Genomic DNA, 16,137 nt, shown 5'->3' on the forward strand with positions numbered 1-16,137 from the left:
TCATCTCAATTGATGCAGAGAAGGCATTTGACAAGATTCAACATCCCTTCCTGTTGAAAACACTTCAAAGGATAGGAATACAAGGGAACTTCCTTAAAATGATAGAGGGAACACATGAAAAACCCACAGCTAATATCATCCTCAATGGGGAAAAATTGAAAACTTTCCCCCTAAGATCAGGAACAAGACAAGGATGTCCATTATCACCACTATTATTCAACATCGTGTTGGAGGTTCTAGCCAGAGCAATTAGACAAGAAAAAGAAATACAAGGCATCAAAATTGGAAAGGAAGAAGTAAAACTATCACTGTTTGCAGACGAATGATACTATACGTCGAAAACCTGGAAAAATTCACAACAAAACTACTAGAGCTAATAAATGAGTACAGCAAAGTAGCAGGTTACAAGATCAACATTCAAAAATCTGTAGCATTTCTATACACCAGCAATGAACAAGCTGAGGGGGAAATCAAGAAACGAATTCCATTTACAATTGCAACTAAAACGAATTCCATTTACAATTGCAACCTAGGAATAAATTTAACTAAAGAGACAAAAAACCTATACAAAGAAAACTACAAAAAGCTGTTAAAAGAAATCACAGAAGACCTAAATAGATGGAAGGGCACACCGTGCTCATGGATTGGAAGACTAAATATAGTTAAGATGTCAATCCTACCTAAATTGATTTACAGATTCAATGCAATACCAATCAAAATCCCAACAACTTATTTTTCAGAAATAGAAAAACCAATAAGCAAATTTATCTGGAAGGGCAGGGTGCCCCGAATTGCTAAAAGTATCTTGAGGAAAAAAAATGAAGCTGGAGGTCTCACGCTGCTTGACTTTAGGCATATTATGAAGCCACAGTGGTCAAAACAGCATGGTACTGGCATAAAGATAGATATATCGACCAATGGAATTGAATAGAGTACTCAGATATAGACCCTCTCATCTATGGACATTTGATCTTTGATAAGGCAGTCAAGCCAACTCACCTGGGACAGAACAGTCTCTTCAATAAATGGTGCCTAGAGAATTGGATATCCATATGCAAAAGAATGAAAGAGGACCCGTATCTCACACCCTATACAAAAGTTAACTCAAAATGGATCAAAGATCTAAACATTAGGTCTAAGACCACAAAACAGTTAGAGGAAAATGTAGGGAGATATCTTATGAAACTTACAATTGGAGGCGGTTTTATGGACCTTAAACCTAAAGCAAGAGCACTGAAGAAAGAAAGAAATAAATGGGAGCTCCTCAAAATTAAACACTTTTGTGCATCAAAGAACTTCATCAAGAAAGTAGAAAGACAGCCTACACAATGGGAGACAATATTTGGAAACAACATATCAGATAAAGGTCTAGTATCCAGAATTTATAAAGAGATTGTTCAACTCAACAACAAAAAGACAGCCAACCCAATTACAAAATGGGAAAAAGACTTGAACAGACACTTATCAGAAGAGGAAATACAAATGGTCAAAAGTCACATGAAGACATGCTCAACTTCTCTGGCCATTAGAGAAATGCAAATCAAAACCACAATGAGATATCATCTCATGCCCACCAGAATGGCCATTATCAACAAAACAGAAAATGACAAGTGCTGGAGAGGATGCGGAGAAAGAGGCACACTTATCCACTGTTGGTGGGAATGTCAAATGGTGCAACCACTGTGGAAGGCAGTTTGGCGGTTCCTCAAAAAACTGAATATAGAATTGCCATGTGACCTGGCAATACCATTGCTAGGTATCTACTCAAAGCACTTAAGGGCAAAGACACAAATGGACCTTTGCACACCAATGTTTATAGCAGCATTATTTACAATTGCAAAGAGATGGAAACAGCCAAAATGTCCATCAACAGATGAGTGGCTAAACAAACTGTGGTATATACATACGATGGAATATTATGCAGCTTTAAGACAGAATAAACTTATGAAGCTATGTAATAACATGGATGGACCTAGAGAACATTACGCTGAGTGAGTCTAGCCAAAAACTAAAGGACAAATACTGTATGGTCCCACTGATGTGAACCGACATTCGAGAACAAACTTGGAATATGTCATTGGTAACAGAGACCAGCAGGAGTTAGAAACAGGGTAAGATAATGGGTAATTGGAGCTGAAGGGATACAGACTGTTCAACAGGACTAGATACAAAAACTCAAAAATGGACAGCACAATACTACCTAATTGCAATGTAATTTTGTTAAAACACTGAATGAAGCTGCATCTGAGCTATAGTTTTTTTGTGTGTTTGTTTATATATATATATATTTTTATTATTATTATTTTCATTTTTTCTCTGTATTATCATTCTATATCTTTTTCTGTTGTTTTGCTAGTTCTTTTCCTAAATCGATGCAAATGTACTAAGAAATGATGATCATACATCTATGTGATGATATTAAGAATTACTGATTGCATATGTAGAATGGAATGATTTCTAAATGTTGTGTTAATTTTTTTTAATTAATTAAAAATAAATAAATAAATAAATAATAGGGGAACAGATGCTAAAAATAAATTTAGTTTGAAGTGCTAGTGGTAAATGAAAGCGAGGGGTAAGGGGTATGGCATGTATAATCTTTTTATTTCTGCTATCGTTTTATTTCTTTTTCTGTTGTCTTTTTTATTTTTTTCTAAATTGATGCAATTGTTCTAGAAATGATGAATATGCAACTATGTGATGATATTAAGAATTACTGATTGTATATGTAGAATGGAATGATATCTTAATGTTTTGTCTGTTTTTTTTTAATTAATAAAAAAATTAAAAAAAAAAAAAGATGTAATGGAAAGGCTGGAGGAAACTGCCTGAAAATGCAGTGCTGTTTTCCAGTAGCCATGTTTCTTGATGTTGATTGAATAATGATACAGTTTTCACAATGTGACTGTGTTATTGTGAAAACCTTGTGTCTGATGCTCCTTTTAGCTACCTGGTCAACAGACAAGTAGACCATATGGAATAAAAATAAGTAATAGGGGGAAGAAATGTTAAAATAAAATTAGTTTGAAATGCTAGTGATCAAAGAAAGGGAGGATTAAGGGGTATGGTATGTATAAATGTTTTTTCTGTTTACATTTTATTTCTTTTTCTGAATAGATGCAAATGTTCCAAGAAATGATTATGAAGATGAATATGCAACTATGTGATGATATTGTGAATTACTGGTTATATATATAGAACGGAATGATCAAAATAGGAATGTTTGTACTTGCTTTGTGTTTTTTGGTATTTAAAAAAATAAAATAAAATAAAAAAAAAACACCCCGTGACCTCACCACTCTCTGTATATACCTAGAAGATCTGAAAGAAGGGACATGTGATGATTATGCTCAGGTGTGAACTTGACCACGCCCCATTGTTCTACTGCTGTGGACTTAAATCATCACACGTGAAATTTATCTATAGCTGATTACATCTGCAGTCAGCTAAGGGGAGTACCTTCTGCAATGAATAACATTTAATTTAATTAGCTGGAGGCTTAAAAGAGAAAGAGATCAGAAGAGAGCTCAGAGCTCAGCATACCTCAGCTCAGCCCAGATATTTGGAGATGCAGAAAGAAATCACCCTGGGGAAAGCTTTTGGAATCCAGAAGCCAGGAGAGAAGGTCAGTAGTCATCAGTTGTGCCTTCCCATGTGACAGAGAAAATCATATGAAATCTAGCTGTCTTTCCTCTGCAGTTAAATTTGTGACTAAATAAACCCCCTTATTAAAAGCCAATCTATCTCTGCTGTTTTCATTCTGGCAGCTTTAGCAAACTAAAACAGGACGCAAACAGACACCTGCACATCAATGTTCATTGCAGCATTATTCACAATTGCCAAAAGATGGAAACAACTCAAGTGTCCATCAACAGAGGAATGGATAAACAAAATGTGGTATATACATACGATGGAATATTACTCAGCTGTAACAAGGAATGAAGTACTGAAGCACATAATAACATGGATGAACCTTGAAGATATTATTATACATGAAATAAGTCAGATACAAAAGCACAAATACTGTATGATCTCACTAATATGAATGATACTATATAAACTCATAACAGACAAAAAATCTAGAATATAGGCTATTCACTGAGGTTAGAGAATGGGGAGCAGTTGCTTCATATGCGCAGAATATTTAACTAGGTCGAATTTAAGCATGTGGAAATGGATACAAGTAATGGTATCACATTATTGCGATTAACAGTGCTGAATTGTGGGTAAATATTGTGGAAAGAGGAAGGTTAGGGTCACGTATGTCACCAAAAGGAAAGCTGGAGAATAAAACATAGGAATGTATAACACAATAAATTTTGCAGTGGATGATGATTGGGATTAACTGTACAAATATTAAAAAGTTCTTTAATGAACTTGAACAAATGTATGAAAGTATTATAAGGAGTTAATAACAGATGGGGTCATGCATGCAACTATGTGAATGAAACTTAAGGACTGTATGTTAAATGAAATGGCAGAAACAGAAAGACAAATAGTATCATCTCATTCATATGGACTAATTACAATATAAAAATTCAGTAAACTGAAGTCAAGAGCATGGGTTATCAGGTTGGAGCCTATTATAAAGGGTCCTATATTGTAAGCTCTTACAGCAGTCACATATTCAGGTGCTATAAATTCTTATTTCTAAGTTCTGAGATACTGAACTGTTCGTATATAACCTGGTCATTCCCAGAAACTTAAGGTATTTAAAATGTGACACCTGAGACTCAGAGTTAACGCTCTGAAGCTATAAAAGTCAGTAGTACCCCATACAGGAAGTCCTTAAAAAGTTGAAAAAGGGATCAGATTTTGACGATATGAAGCTGATCTGGATAGGACTGGGGTATATCAGAATACAGGGTAAAGGACAGTATCATCCATATTTTAAAACTTCAACATCTCTGTGAGACCAAAACAAGAGATGTTTATTTGATGCAAAATTAAGATTTTGGGTAGCACACTGCCTAACTTAATTTGTATGGTCAGGTTTAGTTGAACACCATAATTACATGAAATCTTGAATAGAGCATAAGGTCTTATTAGTTTCCCCAGGTTAGTGTGATGCCCCGATGTATCGCAGAGTAATCTGGCAGTGAATAAAGAAGTATTTGCAAAGTACCCTTGGGGGACTGGGGAAAAAGGAGGAAATATTCAACTTCCCCATTTGGAGAATACCTCATATTCTCACAAGCACTGGGAAGAATTAAATCAATAGGCTGAGCCCTCAATCTTGGGGTTCGCCTCTATGAAGCTTATTCTTGAAAAGAATAGGCTAAGCCTAATTATAACTATGCCCAATTTACCTGCAAAGACTAGGCTAAGCCTATTTATAATTGTGCCTAAGAGTCCCCCCCAGAGAACCTTTTTTGTTGCTGAGATGTGGACACTCTCTCTAAGCCAAGTCAGCAGGTGAACTCATTGCCCTGCCCCCTACACGGGACATGACTCCCAGAGGTGTAAATCTCCCTGCCAACATGGGACAGAACTTCCCAGATGAGCCAGGACCTGGCATCATGGGATTGAGAAAGCCTTTCTGACTTAAAGCGGAAAGACAGAAATGAGACAAAACACAGTTTCAGTGGCTCAGATTTCAAACAGAGTCAGGAGGTTATCCTGGAAGTTATTCTTATACATCACATGGATATCCCTTTCTAGTTTACAGTGTACTGGAATGGCTGGAGGGAAGTACCTGAAACTGCTGAGCTGTATTCTAGGAGCCTTGATTCTTGAAGACAAATGTATAAAGATATAGCTTTTACAACGTGACTGTGTGACTGTGAAAACCTTGTGTTTGATGCTCCTTTTATCCAGGGTATGGAGAGATGAGTAATAATATATAGATAAAAAATAAATAAATAATAGGAGCATTAAGGGGTAAAATAAATTGGATAGATTGAAATACTAGTGGTCAATGAGAGAGAGGGGTCAGGAATATGGTATGCATGAGTTTTTCTTTTTATTTCTTTTTCTGAAGTGATGCAAATGTTCTAAAAATGATCATGGTGATGAATACACAACTATGCGATGATCTTGTGAGCCACTGATTATTCACCACGTGTGAAGACTTGTCAATAGAAATATTTAAAATAATAATAATAGAGGTGTGTACAGAAAAGAGTACCTGTAGCAAGCCATGGGCTATAATGAACAGTAATATCTTAATATTCTTTTGTCAACGTAACAAATGTACCACACCAATACTAGGGGTCAATAATGGATGGATAGAGGGTTTGGGATGCTTTGGCTTTTCTCTTTTATTTTTATTTCTTTTTCTAGAGTAATGAAAATTTTCTGAAATTGATTATGGTAATGAATGCACATCTATGTGATGACACTGTGAGCCACTGATAGTATACTCTGGATGGACTGTATGATGTATGACTATATCTCAATACAATTGTGTTTAAAAGCAATAACAACAATAAGATGGAGAAGAAACAGCAAACTTCTCATTTTTACAACCCAAACAAACAGTCTTTTGGTCAAAGAGAAAATACATAGGGATATACATTCTCTGGTCACAATTACCTATGAAGCACTGAGCAATTTACCCTAATTTCCCTGGCCTCGGTGTGATACCACTACTTGTTCTAACCCTAGCATTCTCTGTGAAAGTTCAAAACAAAATGTACACGGGAAAATACCTTGAAAAATTAAATAAGGCACATATACACAAGCTACTACAAATTATGATCTTGAACAGAAATAGTGATAATTTTTTTTGGGGGGGGTGTATGATCTGGAAATCAAACCCAGGTCTCCCACATGAAAGGCAAGTATTCTACCACAGAACCACTCGTGCACCCTAGAAACAGTGATAATTTTTAAAATAATTTCAGAGAACGGATGGGTTTTACTGATCAGGAAAGGGAAAATAAAATATACATGAGGGCTACAACTGTATTGCACTTCTTTTAAAATTGTAGATTTTATAATATATTTCATTCACAGTTATACAGATCAGCTGTGAAGATTTTGTGAAGGATAATGAGATTTATCAATGTTAATATAATAATTTCTGTAATTTTAATACAATTACATGTCATATACCTAAGTAAGATTCTATAAACTTCAAGTATCCCAATGCTACCAAACTCTAGAAAAAGGGTTAAAAAAAAAAAAAGAACACCTCTGTAACCCAAGAAGCAGTTTTTGAGTGAATTACAGTTGGTTATATAGAGTAAATGACTTAAAACTAAAGATTTCACTTAATACCAAACATAAGGAAAGTAATTCTGTAACCACTTAGTAAATGAGCCTAAAAAACTGAAAGGAAATTCTACGCAGTGCTTATCAAAGGCCGGCCCTACTAAAGGGGAATTATGTAGAACTTGAGAAATTTTGTAGGAGGATCCCCCCAAATTTCAATCAGTGTATGTTATAGCTCTTGAACCAGTCAATTTCTCTAGAAAACAATCTTTTCAGAACAGGACTTCAACTGTAGCTGGCATGCCTGGAGCCTCTCTAGTTCAAATTCTCCAGAGAGTGAATCTCTAATCTTCTGCCAGGATGGAGGAAGGGCAGTCACTTGGTTGAATGTGTTCAAAAAGGGATCAGGGATCCAAAGCTTCTTAAAAGAATTTTAAAAATGTTCTAAGTCAGACCACTCACCCTGTTCTTCATAAACCTGGTAACACTAATTCTTAAGTCTTACCAGTATTCTGTTTTAGCTTTTCTGTTCGAAGTCAGTCACCACTTGGCAACTACTTTCCAACTTCCAAAACTGATAACCTCTTTTGATTTCTGATCTCTCTCTTCTTGTTCTCTCTACTCTAGTGCAGTGTGCCTTTTTTATTTCTTCACTATAATCTCAGAGGGATTTGGGGAGGTAGCTAACATAAATGCTGATGTTCATGTTAATGAACCCAACATGTTTAATAACATTTATATTTTAAATTTGCTGGACCTGTAATTATTAATTAAGCATTTACTTTGTATTATAACAAGGTGAAAAATGAACACAAACACATAGTTATGTCAAGTCTTTCAATTTTTAAATCCTAGTCAATAGCATCCAAGATTGGGGAGGGGGCGGGGAGAAAAGAAGGAAAGGAGGAAGAGCAAAAAAAGAAAATAGAACTCACATAAAATTCTGCTCCATATTTATTTCTTCTTTCAAAAAAATATCTCCATCTTCCACTTCCAAATAGCTAATATCTGGTCCGTCTTGATATGGTGTAATGACTCTTCTATCCATTGCTGGAATCTACAAAAGAAAAGACATCACTTTTTTAAATAAAAATTTACAAAGATTTTTTTAAAATAGATATAACATTCCATTTGTTTTGATATTTAGTGAAATTAACTAGAGAAAGTCTAGAATGCTTAATAGCTTCCTAAATTTACAACTTGGTGAAAAAACTGTTATTAAAATCATTAAACATTTGGAAAGACCATAAAAAGCAAAACTTGAAAACAAACTCTATTTTACTGTTACAGATTAGCCCACATCTTAGCGATTATTTGAATTCGAGTTTTTGTATTCTCCTGACCACTGGTAAATGAAGAAAGACTCTGAACTTTCAATATTTTCGTTTATAAAGAAATTAAAATAATATTAATTTTATCATTAAGTAGCTTCAAGTTCTATTACCATATTTGTTTTTGGAACTATAAAGAAATTTTATGTCCTCATTTTAAAAAGATCCTAACGTATTAGAATTCATTAGGAAATTAATTTACTGGGAAGTCTGACTACTATACTGCTTTAGTTGGTAATATCATAGTCAGGCTTCACTGAAAAAACATAAGCCTTACCATTTTTCGGTAAAACACAGAAAGATCTTTCAATACATCATCACTTAAAACATCAAGAGACCTAAAAAATAGGATACAAAATTCTATCTTAATACTCAAGTGACTTAATGCCTCTCAGGATTTTTAAATATTTCATATTTCATACTACTAAATAAGTAAAGCTATTTTAACCATTATATACAATGGCTTCATCAAATTCATTTTGAAAGTAGGTACAGTTATATTATTATACAACAAATAAACAGCAAACAAATAAAGACAAATATCTTGAATAAAACTTATTTCCTAACATAACTTATGTGGACAGCTTAATTGAACATCATAAGTACATGGAACCTTGAGCAGGGCATGAGATTTTGTAGGTTTGTCCAGAGTGATATCCCGATAAATCCCAGAGTGATTTGAACAAGTGAATAAAAAATATTTGCAAAGCCCCCTTGGGGGAATGGCGAAAAAGGGGGAAAATTCAACTTCCCTAAGTGGAGAATTTCTGATATTCTCACAAGCAGTGGGGACAACCAAAGCAATAGGCTGAGCCCTCAATCTTGGGGTTTGTTCATATGAAACTTATCCCCGCAAAGGACAGGCTAACCCTACTTAAAATTAGGCATAAGAGTCACCCCCAGAGAACCTCTTTTGTTGCTCAGATGTGGCCTCTCTCTCTCACCCACACGACAAGCAAACCCACTGCCTACCCCCTCCCTGCTAAGTGGGACATGACTCCCATGGGTGTGGACCTTCCTGGCAACATGAGAAAGATATCCTAGAATGAGCTGGGACTCAACATCAAGGGATTGAAAAAACCTTCTCGACCAAAAGGCGGTAGAGAGAAATGAGACAAAATAAAGTGTCAATGGCTGAGAGATTCCAAACAGTCAAGAGGTTATCCTGAAGGTTATTCTTATGCATTAAATAGATACCACCTTTTTAGTTAAGGTGTAACGGAGAGGCTGGAGGGAACTGTCTGGAAATGTAGAGCTGTGTTTCAGTAGCCATGTTTCTTGAAGATTATTGTATAATGATATAACTTTTGCAATGTGACTGTGTGATTGTGGGGAAAAAAAAACACAGGCAACTCTTACTAATAAGTATATAAGAATATTTCCTATTTTAGAGTAATATCAAGTATTTGTTTTTCTATCTTCATTTTCTACTTTCTCTTTTTTTTTTAACAGAAAAATGTCATAGTGACAGAATGATGGCCTAAATATAATATCAAGATTCTATCTAGGATTAGCAATGCTATCAAGTACCTACATGAGCCTGAGTAACTTATTTTACCTCTCTGGGTTTTGCATCTTCACGTGTAAACTGACGTTTGGACAAAATCAGCTGTGTTCAAGCTAAATTTTCAATGAACTCTCAGGTTGCAAAGAGGTACTTTCAGACATCACTGAAAATCTAAGGTTCACATTCTAAAATATATTGTAAACTACTTTTACATCTAGCACAAAACAACTTGTACATTCACATCTATAAAACACCACTTTTTAACATTTGGGGGATGACTGATGCATTGTTGTGATGCTAAGTAAATTTTGATGCAGCTCTCCTTTTCCAAACATCTCTGTGCATTTATTTAACTCTTCTAGCAATCATATATTTGATTAGTGATGGCTAAATTCGTATAAATCTTTGTTTAAATCCAAGTTGTACATGTCTACTGATGTAAAATTTTGTACAACTAGACACATAATCACAGTACATGTGCCGTCTGCAATTAAAAGGCACTGTGAAATATCAGTCACTACATATTAAACAATAATAGTGTAGATGCATTATTTCCCAATACTGTATTTTAGACAGATTTGGTGCTAGTTTTATGTTTCTGTTCATTCTCATCTGACAAACTAAATGGGATTGTCATACTTTGGGAAGTAGGGTAATAAAATACTAAGAATAGAATTACAAAAAAATGTCAGCAATGAAATTAAATTTATTTTCAAACTCTAGCTAGGTTCTGACAAAGATATCAAAAGTATTTTTAAATGACAATGACACCTCATAACATTAATTTACATTTAAAAAGCATTCTTCACAAAATAAAGTCTTCAATTGCCAAAATAATTCTCTCCAAACTGAATCCTAACTGTCAATTATTAAGCATCTGCTAGTGATTCACCTCCAAAAACCAGAACACATTTTCCTCAATCATGTTTTGGAACTGTCATTAAAGATATTCCTGATGTTGAAAATAGGTTATCAAAAAACTGATGCCATTTATAACAAATTTATGGACTGAGATTTTCTCACCTCTTCGCCACATTAAAACAAAAAAATGTATTTCCTGGTTTCCTTATCTGTAAAATGAGGATATCAGCAAAATCTACTTCATAAGATTTTTGTAAGAATTAACTGAATTAATCTATGTAACACTTTTAGAACACTGCCTGGCATATACAGTGTGTACTAAATATCAGTAGTTGCTGTTATTATTATTGAAATAAAAGACAGAAATAAACTGGATGCTGAGGCCTTAAATGCAAACTGACACCAAGAACTCTAATTTCAAATTTGTGTTCACCAAAACATTTTTCTCACCATACACTCAATAGTGAGTAAATATAATAAATATTTGACCATATATTAAAAAATATTTTTAAATTTATTTCATTTAAAAAAATCCACTGCAAAAAGTGTTTGAAAACAATGAGAATAAATTTCCAAAGGTCCCTCTAATTCTAAGATGTTTATGACTCCTAAATCATTAGTATTTATCAAATTCTTTCCATCCAGGTAAATATCAATGTAATAAAAAGCATTAATTTATAAAACAGAGTACACATATTCAGTTGATTTTTACAAAATAGGTCATTTTTCAAAAGGTACATACATCACTTATTGCTATCTATGTAAAGGTTTCAATGTATATATCAGCTTACAATAAATTAGATGAACTAAATTTTAGGCCATCTGCTGCCTAATTTCTTTTTTTGTACTGCCTAATTTTGATCAAAGTATTAACAAATAATAAGAAACATCCTAAAAGAAAACAAACAAAAAATAGAAATCATCCATTAACAAATTTTTATAGATGAAACTTAATTAGTATTAAAGATCGTTTCCAAAGATCAAGCTAACAATCACATAGTTATACATCAGTCTAAACAAGCAAAGAGAGATACATCCATATACAGTATGTGATAATATTGTTCCATAATGTTCCAATGAGGATGTAAGCTCCACTGAAGGCAAGGATTTTGTTCACTGCTCTATCTTAGCACTGGGAACAGTTTCTGGCATATATCAGGCACTCATAAATTTGTGGAATGATTGAATCCTTCTTCATTTTCTACAAAGCTGGAATTTATTAATATTCACTTTTAAATTGTTAATATATCTACTATTATATATAAATATCTGCTTTTGCAAGTCAATATATACATTCAACTTACCTTGCTTCAAGTAAAGCTGCCATATTCAGTCCTATAAATTGTAAACAAGACAGTTTCAACTGTTCAGCATTATACATTGCTGCAAATTCCAGTAGCATAGCAGCATTCTTAAGGGTAACTATAAAGGAAGAAAAGATTTACAAAATAAGATGAAAGGCATATTGCTACAGAAAATGAGATATACTTTGTGTATTCAGACTTTGAAATCTAACGCAGTTTGCCCTGCAGGTCTTCAAACGTGTGGTTCCGGTGACTCCTGTGTTCATTCCAATTCCACCCTATGGAAATGGATCTATGTATTCTATGACTGTTCTCCTTTGTATGTTGGCAGCAAATAACTTGCTCAGAGTTTTACAGGTCTAGAGCCAGAGGAAAATTCTGCCTTAGGACTGTCCAGGCCTATAGCTGACTTTGATGAGACTTTGTACTGGTTTTAACCCTGTATTGTATTTGTATTGGTTTTATATTGAAATGGTTTATGGACTTCTGATATTGTGATAGAATGAATATATTTTGAATACGGGGAAAAACATGTCTTTTTTAGGGTCCAGAGAGTGGAATGTGCTGGTTTGAAAAGATTATGTACCTAGAAAAGCCATGTTTTAATCCTGATCCAATTTTGTTGCAGCAACCATTTCTTTTAATTCCTAGTCAATAATGTAGATTGGAATCTTTAGATTGTCGCCATGGAGATGTGGCACCTCCAATTATGAGTAGTAACCTTGGATTAGAGGGAGATGTGACTCCACCCATTCCAGGTGGGTCTTTATTAGTTTACCAGACTCTCTTAAAAGAGGATGCATACTGGAAAAAGCTTCAGAATGATGAGACAGCCATGAGAACTACCAGAGCCCTTGCAGTCAAAGACTTTTGGAGATGAAGGAGGAAAACCCCCCCAGAGGAGCTTCATAAAACAAGAAACCTGGAAAGAAAGATAGTAGACATCGCCATGTTCTCCATGTGCCTTTCCAGTTGAGAGAGATGCTCTGAACTTCATCGGCTTTTGAGTGAAGGTCACCTCTTGGTGGTGCCTTAATTTGGACATTTTATAGACTTGCTTTAATTGGGACATTTTCATGGCCTTAGAACTGTAAACTAGCAACTTAATAAATTCTACCTTTTAAAAGCTGTTCCATTTCTGATATACTACATTCAGGCAGCTAGCAAACTAGAACACACTTATTTCTGAAGTTGTCAGGTTTGAACATTTAGAATAAGGAAAACAAACTGTAGTTTCTTGTCAAAAATAACTTGTACTGGGGCAAATAAAGAACTCAATTTCCATACCAAAAAGCCAAAAAAATTCTTAGATGATTGGTTATAAGGAAAACTAAAATAGACACACACACACAAATTCTAAGCAATAAAAACAGTCATTTTAAAGTCTTATCACCTAAGAGCAGGCACATAAGAACTGACAAACTTTCACTTAATGTTTTCTAAATATTTTTAACTTTCATTGATAAACTTTCCTTTCATTTATGCAGCATAGAATAATTATTCCCTTAGCTATAAAACTAAAGGATGTTCCCAGTTTCCTAAAAGTAAATGATAAAATATTTCTATAAAATACATTTATGCTGAGGAATATATCAGAATTCATTTGGTTGCATTTGTTTATAAATACATACTATATACATATATTTGGAAAATAACTGTATCTAAATCTTACCTTAATATTATTCATGCCAGTGCAGAATCTACCATTCCATGCAAAACATCTTCAATTTAATTACAACTCTAGTAGGTAGTCTTACATAAAAAGAATCCTGTTTTTCTAATGACCCTCTCAGAATATTATGTCTACCTAGCATATAACTCCTCCAATCTTTTTCTTAATTATACCAAATCCTGGATGAGAGAGGAACACAACAGCTTTCTACACCTGGGTTTCCTCCATTTGTTTTTTATTTCTCCCTTGTAATTGTGACAATTTGCAACTGCAGTCAATGGATTATGCCTCACTTCTAACTACTCTTAAGTTTTAGTTAACAATGAACCCAAAGTGCCACGTCTCACAGAAATGATAAAATTAGACCATACAAAAACTTCCTTGGAGGTGCTCAATTGGTAAAAGAAAATATACTGCCCAACAGAGACCAAACTGCTAGGGAATTCTCTTGCTAGGTTCTAGGAAAATCAAGGAATTCATAAACAAAGATAACTGTGCAGCAGGGGCCAAGGAAGAATATTCAAGGGATGCCAGGGAAGTCAAATGAACAACTAACAATATCATCTCCCTATATATTTTATTCCTGTTGTATGTTTGGTCCTTTACTTTAATATACTTCCTTTTGCTTACTTAAAAAAAAAGACTAAGGGTGGGCAATGGTGGCAGAATTCTCGCCTGCCATGCCAGAGAACCAGGTTCGTTTCCCAGTGCCTGACTGGGAAAAAAAAAAAAGATTGGATAACCAAAGACCGTCCACAGAGTTCAAGAAAAGTGAATAAATAAGACATGAACGATAGCTAAAACTCAAACTGTGAACGAGTATAAATTAGAAAAATGTGATAAGAACCCCTGACTTTATGAAGTAGTAATGAAGCAGAACAAAGATAAGAAACGAAAGCCAAGGAATATGCATGTAAAGCTAAGGAAATTTAACCTTTTTTTCTAGAGTAAGAAATTTAAAATATCTAAATGGGGGGTTTAAACAACATAGTTAAAAATAAAAAATTTTTGAAAGCTAAATGAATTAGGATGTAAAAGAAAACAGCAAGTAAAAAGTAAACTTGGTTTTCAAAGCTGAATGTTCAGGACAACTGGGATAACTAAAATGATGATCAGAAAAAGACATTACTGTTTTGAGAGATGTGCCTTGTTCAGATATACTAGTGTGACAGTTGGATAAAACTTCAAGTCAACATTTGGAAATGGGTAGTTTTAGCCAACGCAAAGGGGCAAGGGTAAAACATTTTTTGCCTTCAAACTCTTACCTTTCAAATTCTCAAATAAATTTGACACCATCTTCATTATTCAAGATTTTATGACACTTCAGTAAAACATCACATCACATTTCAATTCTAAGAGATACATGTACTTTTGCATATTAAATCGCACATATGAAGATGTGCATATAAATGATGGCATAATAGTTTGTGGCACCAAAAAAATAATGGCGCCTTAACATAAATGGCTTCTTGAAGTCAATAAAATACAGTAACCCTGGATGAACCTAAAAATGTACTAATATTCTATAATTCAAAAGTACTTACGTTTTTCAGTTAAAGCTACTTCACAAATCTCTTTCAATCGAGTTATGAGAAACTGATCAGCCACCACAAGTACACTACAAATAAAATCCATATTTTGAGATTCTAAAAAAAAAAAAGAAACAAGCATCATTATTACTTTATAAGCATTATACAGAAGAAAAGTTTAAATAACTATGATAATAGTAGAGAAAGAATTACAATGATTATTTTCTAAATTCATAGAAATGGCAACTATGGTAATAATTGGTAATAACACCAAAATATTTCTACTTTTTAGGCACAACGCACCAAAATGCTCTGGCTCACACTAGGACCATAAAATGACCAACTCGAATTAATCTTTTTAGTCCAGAGGGCTGCCAGAATGTTTGACCAGTTTATAGTTTCTCATACTTTTCTCAAACAAAAACACAGAAAAGAAAGATACATCATAATACTCTTGGGTTTTCTCATTTAAAATAAAATTGGTCATCTAGGAGTACTTTATTTTTTTAAACTTTAAGGGTTCCTCAATTTAAAAATAATCTTCTTAGTACTGAATACTATTAATTGCCTTCAGCAATGTACCTGAGCCTAAATAATAGCATATAGAAAAAAATCAACAATAATGAGGTGGGAAAGGAAAGAAAGGGTAAAGAATAAAAGAAAAACAGTGAAGTTAAAATATGAGGGGTAAAGTCATGGGAAATGCTAAAGTCCAAAAATCCTCTCCTCATAAAAACAATGAGAACACTGGCAAAAACTGCCAAAATCAACTTTTACA

The 16,137-nt window shown here is 34.0% G+C and overlaps 1 protein-coding gene across 2 annotated transcripts in view; it reads right to left on the minus strand.

Annotated features, from left to right (window-relative positions):
• IBTK (inhibitor of Bruton tyrosine kinase) overlaps nt 1-16,137 on the minus strand; it is a 101,058-nt gene that overhangs the window by 44,542 nt on the left and 40,379 nt on the right. For both annotated transcript variants that reach the window (XM_077162326.1, XM_077162325.1), the window contains exons 18-21: nt 15,375-15,476; nt 12,159-12,276; nt 8,764-8,824; nt 8,091-8,212 (exon numbers count right to left, since the gene is read on the minus strand). In XM_077162326.1, coding sequence (XP_077018441.1) covers nt 8,091-8,212; nt 8,764-8,824; nt 12,159-12,276; nt 15,375-15,476 — 403 coding nt within the window. The remainder of the gene's footprint in view (nt 1-8,090; nt 8,213-8,763; nt 8,825-12,158; nt 12,277-15,374; nt 15,477-16,137) is intronic.

The sequence above is a fragment of the Tamandua tetradactyla genome, chromosome 5 (genome assembly GCF_023851605.1).
Source record: "Tamandua tetradactyla isolate mTamTet1 chromosome 5, mTamTet1.pri, whole genome shotgun sequence".
Classification (NCBI taxonomy): domain Eukaryota; kingdom Metazoa; phylum Chordata; class Mammalia; order Pilosa; family Myrmecophagidae; genus Tamandua; species Tamandua tetradactyla.